At 45.3% G+C, this 17,233-nt stretch overlaps 1 protein-coding gene across 6 annotated transcripts in view; it reads right to left on the reverse strand.

The window, feature by feature from the left end:
* The window catches only part of Pde1c (phosphodiesterase 1C), a 514,105-nt gene that overhangs the window by 426,984 nt on the left and 69,888 nt on the right, over positions 1-17,233 (reverse strand). For 2 of the 6 annotated variants that reach the window (XM_075955062.1, XM_075955063.1), the window contains exon 1: positions 12,719-12,900. The exons of 1 other annotated variant lie outside the window; for it this stretch is intronic. In XM_075955062.1, coding sequence (XP_075811177.1) covers positions 12,719-12,803 — 85 coding nt within the window. In that variant the 5' untranslated portion in view covers positions 12,804-12,900. Of the gene's footprint in view, positions 1-12,718; positions 13,218-17,233 lie in introns of those variants that run through there. 3 more of the 6 variants (XM_075955064.1, XM_075955068.1, XM_075955067.1) reach the window with 3 other exon arrangements.

The following is a 17,233-nucleotide window of genomic DNA, read 5'->3' on the forward strand; positions in this document are numbered from 1 at the left end:
ACCCCTTTGCCAGGAATGGGAGAGATCACTGTTGGCCAGTAAGGTCCCACAGACCCCCACTATTACAGGCTATTGCCACTGCACTTGGACACCCCCACAGAACATTACGGTAAGGCGTGACTGTTGAAGGTACCACACACTAGCGTCACAGAACATGGAGAAGTCAAGGCGGCACTAACCCGGAAGCTTCACCCCGGCTGGGTTGCCTTCCAAGTGCCAAAGGTGCCACTATGCAGCTCCCAGAGGCAAAAAGCAGTAGTCAGTCTTCCCCAGCTGTGAGCTCTTCAGCTACAACAATGACTGACCTTGCAAGACGAGCCCACTGGTGGCACGTACACCGTAGGAATAACCAACCGTTTTCTGACTGGAATAAAGCCCTGCTCCACAAGATGAACCCCATACCTGTCACCGATATTAGGCCAAGAACCTAAGGATAAACAGAACATAGGCCCTACCAGAGGAACTACTACTCTTATGCTGTTAAATGGACATAGTATCAAACCAAATCCCAATCATTTGTCGTTATACCCATAAATCAACGCATTTCTCAACACTCATTTGCAAAAGACAGTGACGAACACAGGCACCCAAAACTTGCCAAAGAACAAAGGATAAGAAAGAGACCTGATGTTCATCCATAAAGAACCATATATACCACAACCCCCCTTCTCAAGGCTCAGGGATCATTGCAGACAAGGGGGCAGAAAGAGGATGAGCCAAAGGCAGTAAACAACTACAAAAAAAAAACATCCAGGCACAGAAGGCCAGCTTTGTACATAAACTCATGTAGCAAATCCTGTCCAAGTCTATGCTAGATCAAATCCCAGCTTGGAGAAAGAGGGGTTTGGGCACCCAACCCCACCGGGCAGTGGAGCAAATAGGACGTGAGCTGCCAGGAGAGGGAGAGACAGCATCCACTAAGAGTGTAGGTAAGCTGAGCATGCTGCAGCGGAAGTACACACATCCAAGAATATTTGGGCAGCATAAATTGGACTTCAAGGGTTTTAAAATACAAAAGGGACACACAATTGGATGTGTATGAAAGAGGAGTGAGTGCATCTAGGAAGAGATGGAGAAGCAGGGGCGAGTATGAGCCAAACATATGTGAGATTCAAAACACTTGAGGAACTAATTTTTTGTTTGTTTGCTTGCTTGTTTGTTTGTTTCAAGACAAGATTTCTCTGCGTTAGCAGTCCTGGGTGTTCTGTAACTCACTTTGTAGACCAGGCTGGCCTTAAACTCACATAGATCTGGCTGCCTCTGCTTCCTGAGTGCTGGGATAAAGGGTGTGAAACACCACGCCTGGTTAGAACTAAATTTTTTTTTAAGTTGCATATATTCATCTTCTCTCTGATACACTCTTTCTTCCTTTCCTTCTCTTCATACCTATGTGTGTGTGTGTGTGTGCGTGTGTGTTTGTCTCTCTAGATACTGCTATTATGATGCTAAAATATTATACTGTTCATGGTATATCTCTATCCAGCCCAGAATGATCCCCAAATTTCTTCTTGTCTGCCCTATTCCCACCACTTTAGCTCAGTGATTCCTAAACAAAGATGCATATCAAAGTCACCCCAAGATCCTCTGCCTAGGCCTGATTGCCCAATTGTAACAAGAAGCAGACAGCTGCTATCCACTCCGTCCCCATCCCTACAAACACGTGAGATGCAGTTGATTCCTAGTTCCACAAAACTTAGTTCAAGAACTCTCTGCTATTGCTGACAGGGTTGCAAAATCATGTAGACACTTTGACAGCTCCTAAAAGTTACATGTGAATTTACTGCACAACCCAGCAATTCTACTCCTATAGATTCTCCCAAGAAACTAGACACAGATGTCCAAAGTTTTGTACATAAATGTGTATAACAATATTGTTTGTAAGAGCCCCAAACTGGACATAACTGTGCTCATTGGATCAGTCCTGCGACCATGGGAACCTAGGAAAGGATATCAGCAGAGGTTATCTCTGAATAATGAGGTTTTTTTCCTGATCTACTAAAATTAATATGGATCATTTACAGCAAATGAAATTAGTATGCTACCTTTACTTTGTTAAGAAAAGAATTAAGTAGCTGGGAAAATGGACGACCTACTGAGCTAGGGGCCTATAAGACTTCAGCATTGTTCCAAAGAGGGAACTGAAGTTCAGAAGGACACAGGAAAACCCGGTTATGAAAAGGACAGCTAAACATGTGGGTAGAGCTGGCTGTTATGGGATAGCAAGACCATTCAACAAACACCCACCGATTCTCCATGGAGCATAGGGAAAAGAAGTTTATAAACCACAACATTGGTCTTATCGCTTCCCCTTAAAATGGTTCATTGACTCTCATTGCTCTTGAAAAAAAATATTTACCAATGAGGCTTTTAATCAGACCTCTGTGTGCCTCCCCAACCTCTTCCTGGCCCAGCTGTCTTTGCTACCAACCCAACAGATCATTGCACCCTCTAGCCCCAGGGCCTCTGTTAAATCTACTGACATCCACATACGTGTTCGGCACACACTGCTGTACCCCACATAGCGCCTAGACCTTTCCATCATACAACAATACACAGGTGGACAGAAAATGCCAAGTCAAGGTTGGTCCTTTATATCACTGTGGTACCTACCAGGACAGTTTTATGTAGTAGGACCCCCATAAAAACTGGCTCAGTGAGCAATTACGCACCTTAGCCAGGGAGGAGCACTATGCAGTGTGAACCCAGACACAAGCAAGGACCATGGAAAGCTGCAGAACTCTACCTGAGAGGGTAGAATTGATCCATATGGCAATGGGGGAAATCCATTAGAGGTTTTGAGACTGGAAGATTAGAAAATCTACTGTGCTTGAGTGTAACTAGATGAGGTGGAGGCAAAGACATGGGAAAAGAAAGCTAGGGTAGCTAATTGGTCTCCAGTTTAAATAGTCTAAGTTTCAGAACTGTGAGGACGAGATCCATTTCTCTATCCCCTCCCCACCAAGCACCCTCTTTCTGGAAAGGACTGGGTCCCCCCCCATTTCAGGAGGCAGGGGTCCACGTATTTCAGGAGGCAACAATGACACAGATTTCCTTACCTAGTCAGCACATATGCATCTGTGAGATGGAGCTAATTGTGATATTGCAGGGCCTGATGTGATGAAATCTTGCTTAACAACTGCATAGTCACCCCAAAATGGGCTTCTCAAAATAGTCACTAAGTCCAGGCTTATGGTCTTACACAGATGGACTAAAACATGCATCTTTTAAACTTTTTCAAGGTCTCAAACAGTTGGCCTCATAAATGTGCTGAATAAGAATGGAAGAAAATGCCTTGTAATAGAAAGTTGGGTTTCTCTGGGGCCCTGTAGACCTTTAGGAGCACACTCAGCTCAGAACACAACAAACTCCGTCTCCCACAGGATGCTGGAGTCCCTTCAGTACTGGCCTGCCTGATCATTACAAGCTCTGTCTCCACAGGATACTGGAGTTCCCTTCAATCTAACAGGCTTGATCAAAAACTTTAAAGTAACTTCCAACCGTTAAAGAATCACGAGTCATTAGACACAGGGGGCTCTCTGGGAGATTCTAAAATAATGACTTTAAAATAGAATTCCGTTCCCTCTCCCACCACTGCCTAAATCCTCTGGTTTAATTTGGGCTATTTGGGTCCAAAGGGGAAGGAAGACGATGTTAGCTTTCTCCGGGGGCCACACAGAGATCAAAAGAGTCAAAGGGCTAGGAGGGTCTCCTGCTCAATGACGACAGAGCAAACACCGAAGCCCACAGAACTTCTTCCAGATTTGGAATGAACTAAGGAGAGAAGGATGGGGAGGAAAAGGAGCATTCACAGAGGTCTCCTTATTGGGGGCAGGTCATAGGATCTAGACAGAGTCCTTCCTCTTCGACGAGATTAGGAAATAAGATGAAGAAATTTCAAAGCAAACAAAAGAAAAAAAACTCACTATCCTAAGAGCTGAGCTCAGCTTTGAGATAGTCTAAACGTGTAGAAGGAATAGTTTTTCCATCATATGCCTCAATAAATTCTCAAATGGTCTCTAATAGCCAAAATACACGAATAACAAGAGATACAACTCAGCAGGCCCGATGCAATAGGGGAAGGGGGAGTTCCAACCCAGAATGCAATAGGGGAAGGGGGAGTTGAGCTGCACTGAGCCCCCACTTGTTAGTTTGACCTTGGGCAGGTCGCTCCTCCAACTGTCTGCTTTCAGCTTGGGGAACTAAACCTGACTACCTCTACACAGCCCTCCCCTGGTCAGAACAGGGGATCCCTCTGTCTCTTAAATAGCCTCTCTGGAATTCTTCCCAAGTCACTCTGCCGTATCGGGAAGAGGAAGCAGGGGAGAGGAAGCACCGCCAGCTGGAGAGACAAAAACAGGAGTCGGAGACAACCTCTGCAGCAGCAGCAGCATGTGTGGCCTGCTCTCACGGACAGAGCCCTGAGTGGTCTGGGCCTCTGTCCAATAGCGACTGCCCTCCACCAAGTGAAAACCATCTCCCAGCAGTTCTGCCTCCAAGCCACCTGGGCCCCTTGGGGAAGAACTGGTTCTCGGGCCAAGCTCTGGCTACACTCCAGCGCCCACCTGCCAACAGCCCAGGAAGTGCCAAGGAGCGCTCCCCAAAGCAGCTGGCACCAATTACTCAGAACCAGCTGGAAGCATTTGGCTGGGGAGAGGCAGGCCTCCAGAACCCTGGCCTGGGTACCAGCACTTGATATAAGTGGCTGGCTTGGGGCTTGGGAGACAGCTGTGGAAAGCAGCGTTGGGGAAGGAGCCACATGTGTGCCTGTGAGTCTTCCGTGCTTCCTGGCTTCACTGTTTCTCCATCATCAGCACCAAAGGCCTGCCATAAGCAGACACTGGGACCGTGTTGGTTCCCTCATTGCTGGTCCCGTGGTAACCTCCCAGCAACACAACAGAGAAGTAGCCATTATCCCCATTACTAATGAGAGACCTGAAGCCACAAGAGCAAAAGGTCTTTAAAGTCACTTCCATCTCCACTTGGCCTCCGGAAATAGTAAGCTCAGCACTGCTGGCGAATAGGGTCTCACTTTGCAAAACTATCACAAGTAACATATCTTCAAAGGTAGTTAACCAATGGGAGTTCTTAGAGGCCCTCCAGGATTCCAGCATATGGAGACCGGAAGCTGGTGGGGGAGGGGAACAATGCCATGGGCACCAAGAAGAATGCCTTTTGAAGGAAAAGGCCAATATCAATAATCAAGGCAACTTTTCAAGAAGTGGTTTACATGAGTGTCTGATCAAAGAGGACTCAGAGCTGGTTATTAAAACTTTCCTATTATGAATAAGAAACAATCGGGGGCTGAGGATATGGCTCGATGGCATAGCATCCCCTTGGCTTGTACAGGGTCCTGGGTTCAATCCTCAACACTGGAAAAAACCTGTTGAGCTACTTACTGTAGGTACAATACTGAATAGCAGATCTCTAGAGCTATTCTTTGGGCTTGACTGAAACTTCAGAAATTAAGCTATTTGATTTAACTTCAAGTCTGTTTTTTCTGGGACTAAGGAGATGGGTCATCTGTTAAGAGTCACCCTGGGCCAGCAAGAAATGGCTTCCTTTTTTTCACAGAATCACGTCTGTGTGAGAAGTAGAGAGAGGGAGGGAGAGAGGGATGACAGGCTTGCTTCTGGCTGGCTGGGAGTCCCAGAGCAGCCAAAATCTCAGCTAAGAAGCAAAGCTCTGAGCCTCAATCCCCCCCCCATATCAAATGGGGATCCACATATGATGAACCCACAACTCACATCATCCTAAGTGGAGAAAGGCTTGGAGTGATCCTACTGAAGTCAGGAATGAGACAGCAATGTCCACTTTCTTCGCTCCTTTTCAATATTGTGCTCAAAGTACTAGCTGGAGCAATGAGGCAAGAAAGGGAAACTAAAAGGCTACAGGTAGGGAAAGAAGAAATCAAACTATCCCTATTTGCAGATGATATGACACTATACGTTAGAGATTCCCCTGTGCACCCCACCTTCAAAATGCCAGAAAGCATCTAGGAACAATAAACATATTCAACAATATGCCAGGACACAAAATTTCAGTGGCTTTTCTATACACCCACAACAAACACACAGAGAAGAGTGGAAGGCACTCCTATTCACAATGGTCACAATGTAAAAGAACTCTCTAGCTATAAACCTAACCAAGGAAGCAAATGACCTCTACATGAAAACATCAAACCTCCAAAGAAAGAGAGAGACCAGAAAGTGAAAAGACATCTCATGCTCATGGATTGGGAGAATTAATACTGTGAAAATGACCATCCTACCAAAAAGTGCTTACCGATTCAAATACAATCACAAGCAAATTCCCTGTCTCATTCTTCACAGAAATAGAAAAAAAAAAACTAACCTAAAATTCATTTGGAAACACAAAGGACCAAAGATAGCCAAAGCAATGCTGAGCAAAAGCAACAATGCTGGTGGAATTACATTCCAGTTTTTCAGATATACCATAGAGCCATGGTAATAAAAAAAAATTGGTGCAAGCACAAAAACAGACATGTAGACAAAATTGAATGCCCAAACATGTTTACATGTAACTTCAGCCATTCAGTATTTGACAAAGATACCAAAACCATACCCTGAGGGAAAGGCAGCATCTTTAACAAACGGTGCTGGGGGGAAAAAATGAATGTCTGCATGTTAGAGAATGTATTTAAACCATATCTACCATCTTGCACTAAAACTAACTCCAATTGGATCAAAGACCTAGAAATGAAACACTGAAACTGCTAGAAGAAAACACAGGCAGACCCTATGTGACAAAGGTGCAGCCAAAGCTATCAGTCCCATATGATGAAGAGGATGTCCGTAGAATCTCTGCCAGCTATACATCTAACAGAGGATTATTAGCCAGAATATATACAGGATATATAGAATATCCAAGGGGAGAGGGGAGCCCACTCAAAGAGCAAGTTCTCAAAAGAGAGAGAAAAAAAATGATGGCTAAGAACTAGTTCAAAAACTTCTTTCTTGCAATAGACATAGATTATTACAGAAAATAAGCCAATCAAAATGTAGAGATGTAGAGTCAGATCCAAATGATAAATCTACAACACAACCCCTGCATCTAAGACTTAGGGATTCTGAAAGAGCCAGAGGAGCAAGAGATTTTCTGTGAGATGATGTCTACTAGTGATGTCAGAAGCTACACCCATGAAGTCCCACCAATGTGACAGTCTAAACATGAGCTGATCAAGGAGGACACCCATAGACATGCTAAAATTGATGGGAGAAAGTCCATGAGGCCTCAGTACTACACACACACACACACACACACACACACACACACTACACTACAGGCAACTAAGGAATGCTGATTCCTTCTGAAAATGGGAAGAGAAACTCCCATTCTCTCACCTGAAAAATGAGCTGTGGGTATTATCAAAAGAGATCAAAGACTCCACACTGGGTGCTTTAGCAAGAAAAGGTGTGTCTGTGTTTTTGCTGACAACGCTCTTTCACAGGAAGATGGATCTGTTCGCATTGCAGGAGTCAGGATCTATAAATCCACTTAACACCAACCCCAAAAGATACTCAAACTCCAGAAGACAAGAAAAATATGTCCAAATAATTAGATCCTACTCCACCCCACACACGCGTTTTCATTCATTTCACATTCAAAGGTTCATTCCCAAGAACGGCACCAAAGCCAACCACACATGGACCTGTGCACATGGATATTAATTGAAGTTAATCATGTCCATCATAGGTTTCTATCACAGGTCCAATTGTGTCCTACAGGTGGAAGGTAAGTTGGTAGTGCTTTCTACATTTGCCGCTTGTCGACTTGTCCAGACCCTCTTGACCATACACACACCTGTTCCCATGATTCCCTGAGTAAATCATAGAAGAGAACGCAAAGCCATTCACCCTGAGAACCCAGGAGAACGGAACTGGACTAGAAACCTAATGGCTGACAGACTAGCAAGCCCCATTCTTTTACATGATCTTCTTCTAGAGAGTATGAGATTATACTACCTAAGACCCTGGCTCTTTCTGGTTTTACTGGAATCTGAGCTGGTCCAGCAGACCTAACAAAGCCCCAGATCTCTCTTCATTAAGATGGTAGGCTAGCCTCAAGGCCAGGCAGAAACCACTCCCCACTGTGGGAGGCAGTATGGTGGACAGAGGCGAGCCTGGTGGGAGATGCCAGGCATGGGTGATTTCATCTCAACCTTGCCATTTCCTTCCTATGTGATGTCTACAAAATCACCTCACCTCAAAACTTCCATACAGGAGCATATGACCTATCATCTTTCAGAGTTGTCGTGATGGAGTATGTCAGGTGAAGTACCAGTGGAGAAGCCTAGACCATAACCCACAGCTACTCTGTTTACACGGAGCCCATTTTCAGTTTTGGCATCAGTTCCCAAGAGCATCTGCAATCTGAGCACAAGGTCGCTTAATCCAACTCTCCAAAGCTTGCTCTATGGGAATGTTACTGGTATTTAAGACCAGTCCCAACTCTTCAGGGCTGTATTTCACCACAGAATATCAGCTCCTCTGACCTCCCTTCACTATCTCAATCAGGTTTTCTATTGTTGTGATAAAACACCATGACCAAAAACAACCGGGAAGTGAGGTGGTTCATCTTACAACTCCAAGTAACAGCCCATCACTAGACGATCAGGGCATGAATTCCAATAGAGCAGGAACCTAGAGGCAGAACTGAAGCAAACGCCTTGGAGGAACATTGATTACTGGCTTATTTCCGGTGGCTTGCTCAGCTTGCCTTATGGCACTCAGGCCCGCCTGCCCAGGTGTGACACCACCCCTATGGGGCTGGACTTCCGCTATCAATAATGAAACAAAAAATGCCCCCCAGAATGGCCTGTAGCCAATGACATTTTCTCAATAGTGGTTCTCTCTTCTCAATGACGAGCTTCTATCAAATTGACAAAAATCTAAGCAGGACACTACACGCTCCCCAGGCAGTTCCACTTCTAAAATGCTACGTCTGTCCACATTCCCTTGGGGCATTTCTCTCCTGAGAGAGTCATAGGCCCAGTGAGAACCAGGAGGGAAGTATGCCCTCCCCAGAGAAAGGACAGGGGCATTTACAACATTGTCACAGCTCCTGTCTCTCAACTACCTTGACCAAAAACAACCGGGAAGTGAGGTGGTTCATCTTACAACTCCAAGTAACAGCCCATCACTAGACGATCAGGGCATGAATTCCAATAGAGCAGGAACCTATTCCCTTATCCCCATATGCCTTGTTAGAAGAATCTTTTGAGTCTTCAGGGCCATTTAAATTCCTTAAGCACAATCCTTTGACCCAAATTTTTTACAAACTAGTAGACTAGAGGAAGAAGTGGTTCCTATGACAGAAGGTCAGATGCCCAAGAGAAAGAGTGATCTGAAGACACCAAGACCTCCTCAGGATTCTCTGCTATGTGATATGGGGGGTGGCACCCTGGTCCATCCTGCTGAAGCACAACGTGAATCAGTAGGATTTTGAGCACAGACTCTGACTGACATACATTGATGCTGCAAAGAAAAGGGTCTTGCTTGCAAAAACTACATGCAACATAGATGACAAAATTCACTTGAAAGGCTTTCAAACATATATAATACACACATATATATAATGTATCTATGAATATAATGTCTATTATTAGTTCATATCAGCTATATAGTTGTTATATGATTAGCATATGGTATATCAAACTGACAAACATATAATGATAATATGGTGTGTAAAATTAATATGTACTATATAAATTAATAGCTTTTTAAATTAATAAGTGATGACTTTCCCAGGGTAAAACAGTCAAGGAAAATGAGAAAGCAATTTTACAAAATAGTGAAACTTGTTGAATTGAGATGCCACAATCCACCTTTCAGACTAGAGCCCTTTTAAGTAAGCCATAGTGTGCAGCATTCATGAGAGCAAGGAAGGACTTTGATACACTAATAATGGAAGCATAAAGTAGTAGGAGCTCTTTCCAGACCACGGTTGAGCAAAACATTTTAAAATCCCTAAACTAGGGGCTGGAGAGATGGCTCAGTGGTTAAGAGCATTGCATGCTCTTCCAAAGGACCCGAGTTCGATTCCCAGCAACCACATGGTGGCTCACAACCATCTGTAATGAGGTTTGGTGTCCTCTTCTGGCCTACAGACATATATGCAAACAGAATAGTGTGTCCACAATAAATAAATAAATAAATATTAAAAAATAAAATAAAAAAATAAATAAAATCCCTAAACTAAAAATGGGCATACTTTGAACAAGAAATTGCACTTCGAGAAGCTTAATCTTAAAAAGTACTTGTAATCCAAAGTGGATTCGTTACCGTTAATGCTCACTTGGCAGATGAGATTGTTTATTTATTGCAAACTGTAACTATCACCTTGAAGACACTCATGTTTAAATAGATCTTATAATAAGGGAAAATCCCTAGATATCCTCAAGGGTTTTGTTTTTATCATTACCTACAAGGATGAAAAGTGAGAGCCTCAGGAACTCACAATAGGTGATTGATTTAGGGGAATAGTTCTCATAGGCCAGGAAGCCAAACTAATAAGATATTATTAAATATGAGATTTCCAAACACTATGTTAAAATGTGTCTCTGTAAAAAAAATGTATTGGAAAGTATAAACAAGGAATATTAACATTTATCAGTGAATGATATAAGAGGTAAATTTCTTTGTTTCCTTTTTGAATATCTGCATTTTCTAAAATGTCTATATTGGCCTAAAAATCCTAAATGTTTTTTATCACACTTACTAATTTTTACTTTATAACGTGTTTCTGCAGACACAGCATCTAACCAGAAATGTAAAATCCCTGAATAAATATCCAAAGTCTGTCTGTCTTCATAAACTACTCAGATATTAGTTTAATATCTTGAATAAGTGCAACAATTACTGCTTATTGAGTTTTTGTCACGTGGCAGGCACATCATGCAGTACAGTAAAATTCAAAAGACATTTGTTGATGGGGGTGACAGACGACAGGATGAGAAGAGCAGACGCCCATCACTATGAGTGAAGTTTGTAGCTCGCATCTCTCAGAGACCCGTTCTCGTTGGGGGCCTTCTGACCACCAGGCTATAGGGTTCTGCTAGACTAGCAGAACTTCCCTTAATGGAAGGATCGTAGGCAGGGGAGGATCATTCTAAGACCCTATGTCTTAGTGAGATATGGCTGTATGGAGGATACCGTCTGATGGGAACTACCTGGTAGAATTTAAAACTTACTTTGGAAAGTTTTTCTACTGGAGTCAAGAAAACTGAAATTTACGTGACCTTTACATGAGACAATTCTGGCCTTGGAAACTTTTCATTCATTTCTAAGACCTTTCCCTGGGCACAGAGCATCACCCCTAGAGAGCGAAAAGCAAATAAGTAGCTCCTGGGAGTCCACCAGCCATTCTAGGCTGGCTGGCTCTGGAGGTGAACTCCTGGGTCTGTGGTGGTGGGAGGGGGGGGAGTGGGAGGAGAGCCATTCCCTGGGGATAGAAAGTGAAGGAGGCACCAAGAGACAGCCATGACTTCCCTAGGCCCACTTTGGGGAACAACGGCAGTCCTGGCTGCAGAAACAACCCAGGAAAGTGTGGACAGGTGTGATCTGGTGTGTCTGGGGAAGGACACATGCTTATTCTGCTCCACTAACTCTGGAGCACTTCATGGGGAGCGCAAGTGACGCAGAGACAAGTTCCTCATCACTGGTCTCTTCCTGGCGCCAGCACTTTCCTGCTATAACCCCAAGCAGGTGGAGCCTAAAACAAAATAGCATATGCCCTCATTCTCAGAGATGTGGGGGGAAGATGGGGTTGAGGGTCATGGTCACTTGAGTCACTGCTTTAAAAAGAACCTGAGAGGAGCATCTGGGAACCCACCTCAAACCTGCTGCCAGCCAAAGCAAACATTCCTAAAGGAAGCTGACCCACAGCTAGCTCCATCTCCCAGGTGGGCTCCGCTCCCAAGAGGATAAAGATGCCAGGCCTTGAAAAGCTGTTTCAAAACAGCAGAAACTCAGAGTAAGACTGGAGGCCTGACCTTTTCAAATGCTGGCCTCCAGTGACTGAACTCGGTGGTCAGCAACCTGAGGACAGTCCCAGCCCCTTATGTCTCTCCCCTCTTCGTGAACATTTTGGAGCAGGAGAAAAACAAATCACTTGGAATTCCCAAAACACAGCTCCCTGACACCCCAGCTTTTTTTTTTCTCTGAAACATTCCAGTCACAATGGGCATCATCCCTCCCTACCTGTCTGCCTGCAACCCGCCACTGGGAGCTCAGGACTCTAATAGGATCTTGCTCTAGGACTCTCCAGTGCTCTCTCCCTCCCTCCTGTTCGTCTTTTGACCTCACATCTCGGTCCCTAAACTTCTGACTTGTCTGTTACTCTTTGTCTCTGTCTGGCCACTTCCTCCTCGGTCCTTTCCGACTCCTCTTTCTCCTCGTTCTTATCTCCATCTCTGTCTCCATCCATCCTTTTCTACACCTTGCTACCCAAATCTCAGCGTGGAATGAGCCATTCAGAGAGGTGTAATTGAAAGCTGACTCCAGGATGCTAGCTAGAGCAATGGAGTAGCAGGGACAGCCCGAACTGGGCTTCCCCAGGCAGGTCAGATTCCCCAGGGCTCCCTCCAGTCAGCACCCTCCGACCCAGATTTCCATGCCCACCCCCTCCCCGCTTAGAACTGGCCACCGCCACCGGAGGGTGTGCGAGGACGCCAAGAACGGCCCGGGTACAAAGTTCTCACCGATAGTGAAGCTGTACCCATCGATGCTGAAAGTGGCGCTCCTACATTTCTTGAAGCCCTCCTTCTTTTGGCTGGCGTCCGTCATGGCTTGTGCCTCCGGGGTCTCAACTCGAGCCGGTGCCCAGCCTTCACTGTCACCACAGACCCACGCTGGCTACGAGCTGCTCACGGCGGCTGCACGCACCTAGACCTGGGAGCTAACAACCAAGGCTCCCTGTGCAGTCCCTGCGCCCCCGCCACTGACCCATCTCCAACCGGCTGCAGCTGCTGCGACGGCAGGGGACTGGCGAGACTGCGAGGCTGCTCGTGGCTGTGGGCTGGTCCGGGCTGCCGCGCCCCTTCGCGCTTTGCTCTCTGGAGGCTGGGGGAGGTTGGGAGACCTCGAGGGAATGGCAGGGATTGACGTTCGTGCTTTTGCTAGGTGTGTTTTCTCTGGCAGAGTGGAAAGCTCCCCCAAAGCACACAAGAGATGGAGACGCCAACACCTCAGCCGTCAGACGCCCAAGTTTACTCCAAACAAGGAAGTAGAGCGATTGCCACGCCCACTTCCTCCCACAGCTGTCCCCAGGACTAGCCCAAGCCCCAATAATAGCACTTCTCCGCAGTCCCTGGCCAGAAGATAATTACCAAAGTAACTCTTTTGTGGGTGAGCATTTCTACATGAAAGCCCTAAGAAGTGCAATTTACAACCTAACTTAAAGAACCCAAAATCAATCGCTGTTCCTCCGGCTACCCGCCCTCCTCCCATTCAAATTTGTTACCTGTGATGGACTCTGGGGATGTGTGGAGGTGGTGAGCTCAAGAATCCTATAGCTAAGGTTCTAGTGACAGAAGAGGGAATCCGGGCACAGGAAGGCTTGAGAAAGGTGCAGACTTGGGACTCAGGTTCTCTTTATGACCCCACAGCACGTGTCGCTGGGTTTTCCAAATGTCTAAAATGATAACGTTTACCAGACACATGCTGGAGATGCACAAAGACCAGAGCTGAGTCCCACGAAGGGACCCTCTCCCACACCCAAACTATCACAAATCTACGGTTAAGTGAGCCTCATTTGCTGAGCAGCAATGCGTCACCATTAATGAAACTCACCAACATTTTAAGAGTCCAGCAAGTGTGTTGCTAGGCAGTTTCAGGAGACTTCAGAGGAAGAGGACAGTAGATCGGGGACTACTTGAACCCAGGTTGAACATGCCTAGGAAATTTAGTCTTGTATTTTTAAAAAAATTAGTTTGTTATGTCAAATCCTAGCTGGCACGTGAATGGCAAGCTCTCTCAGTGAAAACCTAGAGCCACAGTTAGTCTGATAGTTTGAGGGCAAGATAAATTCGTCATAAAGACAACGGGGTGGCAGACCTCATTTTTCAGAGAATTTGGCCATCTCTTCACCAGAACTAGGGGTGCAGCCAAGTCATGCTGCAATCCTTATCATGTCCAGTCATGTCTGGAAGATGGAAGTATGAGAAGAAGCTCACGGACTGACCTGAGTGTGAGATCGAGGGCCACCACAAGCGAGGTGATCCAAAGGTGTTCAGAACTCCCAGACTCACGGTCCAGTTCTTTCAGTGAGAATCAGGTGAGAAGCTTGTCAGACCTCAGACAGCCTGAGCATTCAGACAAAGTCATGCAGACACCGAGAAGTCTTCTGTGCGACATAACTATTGTTTCAGCCACCGATTTTACAGGAGGGTTTTATATGTAACATTTTATATGTATATTGTGTGTATTTTACACAGCAATTAAAGTTTCTAATCATTCTCATTTTTCACACTTTGAACTTTTAAAATAAACATTTGCCTTCTTTCGTCCCAACAAAAGACCTGAAGTAAGGAGCCGAGATACCTGAGTTAACATCTCCCATGCTAAATTATCTAGGGGGGAAACGCCTAAACTGATGGAAATTTTTGCCTGAGTGAGTGAAATTCAAATGATATTTAATCATACTTAACAGGAAAGCTTCTTGAAATATACTCCATCAAAAATAATAACAACGTGATCATTTACCTAAGTGTGGTTTAAAATAACTCACCTGAACAATTAGAACTGTTTAAAGACTCCCCCCCCCCCCAGAATGGCACTCTTTCCCTGGCTTTAGAGACTGCACACCTACAGAATCACTGAATTCATTATCTTCTGTCTGAAAGCAGCCTTCTCCGTGCAGAGCTCTCACACCAATGAAACCAGGCGAAGTTCAATGCTAACGTGACATAAGCCATGAAAGGATGCAGTTAGGTCTGAGAGCAAAATGAGCTTGTGCTTGCTCCCTCACAAATGTTCCCTCCAGAAAGACTCTACAGCAAGCAAACCAAGTCAAAGCAACCCAGCAAATGCAACCCCTCTCCCCTTTGAGTTGGAGTAGATAAACATCGAAAGCCAAGTCCACCCTGCTCTGTTTCTATGAATCCTACGAGCTAAAGGTGGCTGTTACATTTTTAAAGGGTTTGGCACCCTGAATATAAAGAATTCAAAAGTTGGAAGTGGTGGTGTTCTCTTGCAATTCCAGCCTTCAAAAGACTGAGGAAGGAGGATTGCAAGTTCAAGACCAACATAAAAAAAAAGACATAGAGCAAGACACTGACTGAAGGAAAAATATTAAACAGATAAATACTTTTATAAAAGACACTAGCTCAAATAAAAAAGCAAAGCCAAGGTCATCTTGAACTCATGGCAATCCTCCTGCTTCATCTACCTAAATGTTGGGATTTACAGATATGCCTAGGTTGGTCATTGGTTTTCAATATTTTTATTTCTAGAAAAAGATGAAGAACTACATAGCGTTTAGGAAACGTTCTCTGGACTTCCAGAGCTCAGCTTGTTCTTGGCTTTCCTTCTGTCCACAGACGATTCTTTTTCTGTTGCTGCTGAGCAGAGACTCAGTCACCTTCCCACTCCCCTCGCTTTGTTCAGTGCCCTCATGCTGACTTTCACACACCTGTCTCAACCTAGCCCACCTTCCTGAGAGCAGATATCTTGACGTAGAACTCTCTATCTTCCCATTCCTCCTCCAGAGTTAATTTGGAATACAAAATAGGGGAGAAAGCTTTCATACACGTTCTCAGGTGCAAGCGACCTTTACCCTCTTCCCAGCTGTTACCAGGGGAGGAGAATCTGTCAGCTAACTGGCTGGCGCTCCAAATCATTCCTTGGGTCAAACTCAGCATGGCAAAAGTCTCTGCAGGGCCTGTCTGGCACCTCTGTGAAGGCTAGAAAAGGGGGCTTTCTTCTCTTGGAAAGCAGCTTCAGTTTGGGACAAACTCAGAGTGCAGTGATTGGCCTCTTGACCAAGGTTGCACACAAAAGCTCTTTACAATGGGTCAGTTCTGGGTTCCCACCATAATGCTCTCAGAACAGCACCAAGGCCACATTGTGACCTCTAATAGTACCACTCACATCTGCCCTGCCGTGCACATCAGACGTCATTCTTATAGAATACCCACCAAGTCCTGTCAGAACCTCGGTCTCGGGGTGCCTGACATCTCTCCAGACCTTTCCTGTGTTCTTCCCCGGCTCCAGGCTACCACTGACTCTCACAGAAACCCTGACAATAAGTTCAACCCAGCTGGGATGTCTACTCCAAGTCATTAAGTAGTAGCTAGGGAGATCTTTTAAACAGAAGATTTTAGTAATGTCCTTCTGCTACCTAAAACACATCAATGACTCTTCATTGAGAATGAAATTTCAGAATAAAGAAAAAGCTCCTTCCATTGCCCCATGTGTCCTTACGGCATCTTGTGGGCGATGTGGAGAACATTGCAACTTAGGCTTTCTCTCTGAAATGGGGCAGAAGATGCTTTTAATGGGAAATAGAAGCTAACAAGAAAGTAGTTGGAAGCCAGGGAAGGGGAAGTTATAGTTATGTCCCCTCACCTGGTCTAATGCACTGGGCTTGTTCAAGGACTTAACTTAGACAAGCCCCAGAAACTCTTCCCATTGCCAACCTCCTGGAGAGGATTCAGGCCTTGCTTCACGGGAACCGGAAGATAAAAGAGCTAGCAGCACCGATTGAGGACCTCCTGCTGCAACTTCTTTGTTAGTCTATGATGTGGGAGTGTCATATATCAATCTGTTGATTTCATTGGTTAAGCAATAAAGAAACTGTTTGGCCCTGTGGGTGGAGTAAACAGACAGAACAGAACGCTGGGAGGAAGAGGAAGTGAGGGCAGACTCCACAGCTCTCCTCTCCGGAGCAGACGCCTTCAGAGAGACGCCATGCTACCTGCTCCAGGGAAGACGCACACTATGAAGCTCCAACCCAGGATGGACTTAGGCTAGAATCTTCCCGGTAAGCGCACCTAGGGGCGCTACACAGATGATTAGAAATGGGCTAAATTAATATGTGAGAATTAGCCAGTAAGGGCCAGAGCTAAGGGCCAAGCAGTGATGAAAAGAATACAGTGTCTGTGTAATTATTTCGGGGCATAAGCTAGCCGAGCCAGGCGGCTGGGGTGTTTGGGGACGCAGCCCCGCCGTCGCCCATATTACTACAAATGGCGCCCACGTGATGGACTAAACCCACT

Source organism: Microtus pennsylvanicus, chromosome 21 (assembly GCF_037038515.1).
Source record: "Microtus pennsylvanicus isolate mMicPen1 chromosome 21, mMicPen1.hap1, whole genome shotgun sequence".
In the NCBI taxonomy this organism is placed as follows: domain Eukaryota; kingdom Metazoa; phylum Chordata; class Mammalia; order Rodentia; family Cricetidae; genus Microtus; species Microtus pennsylvanicus.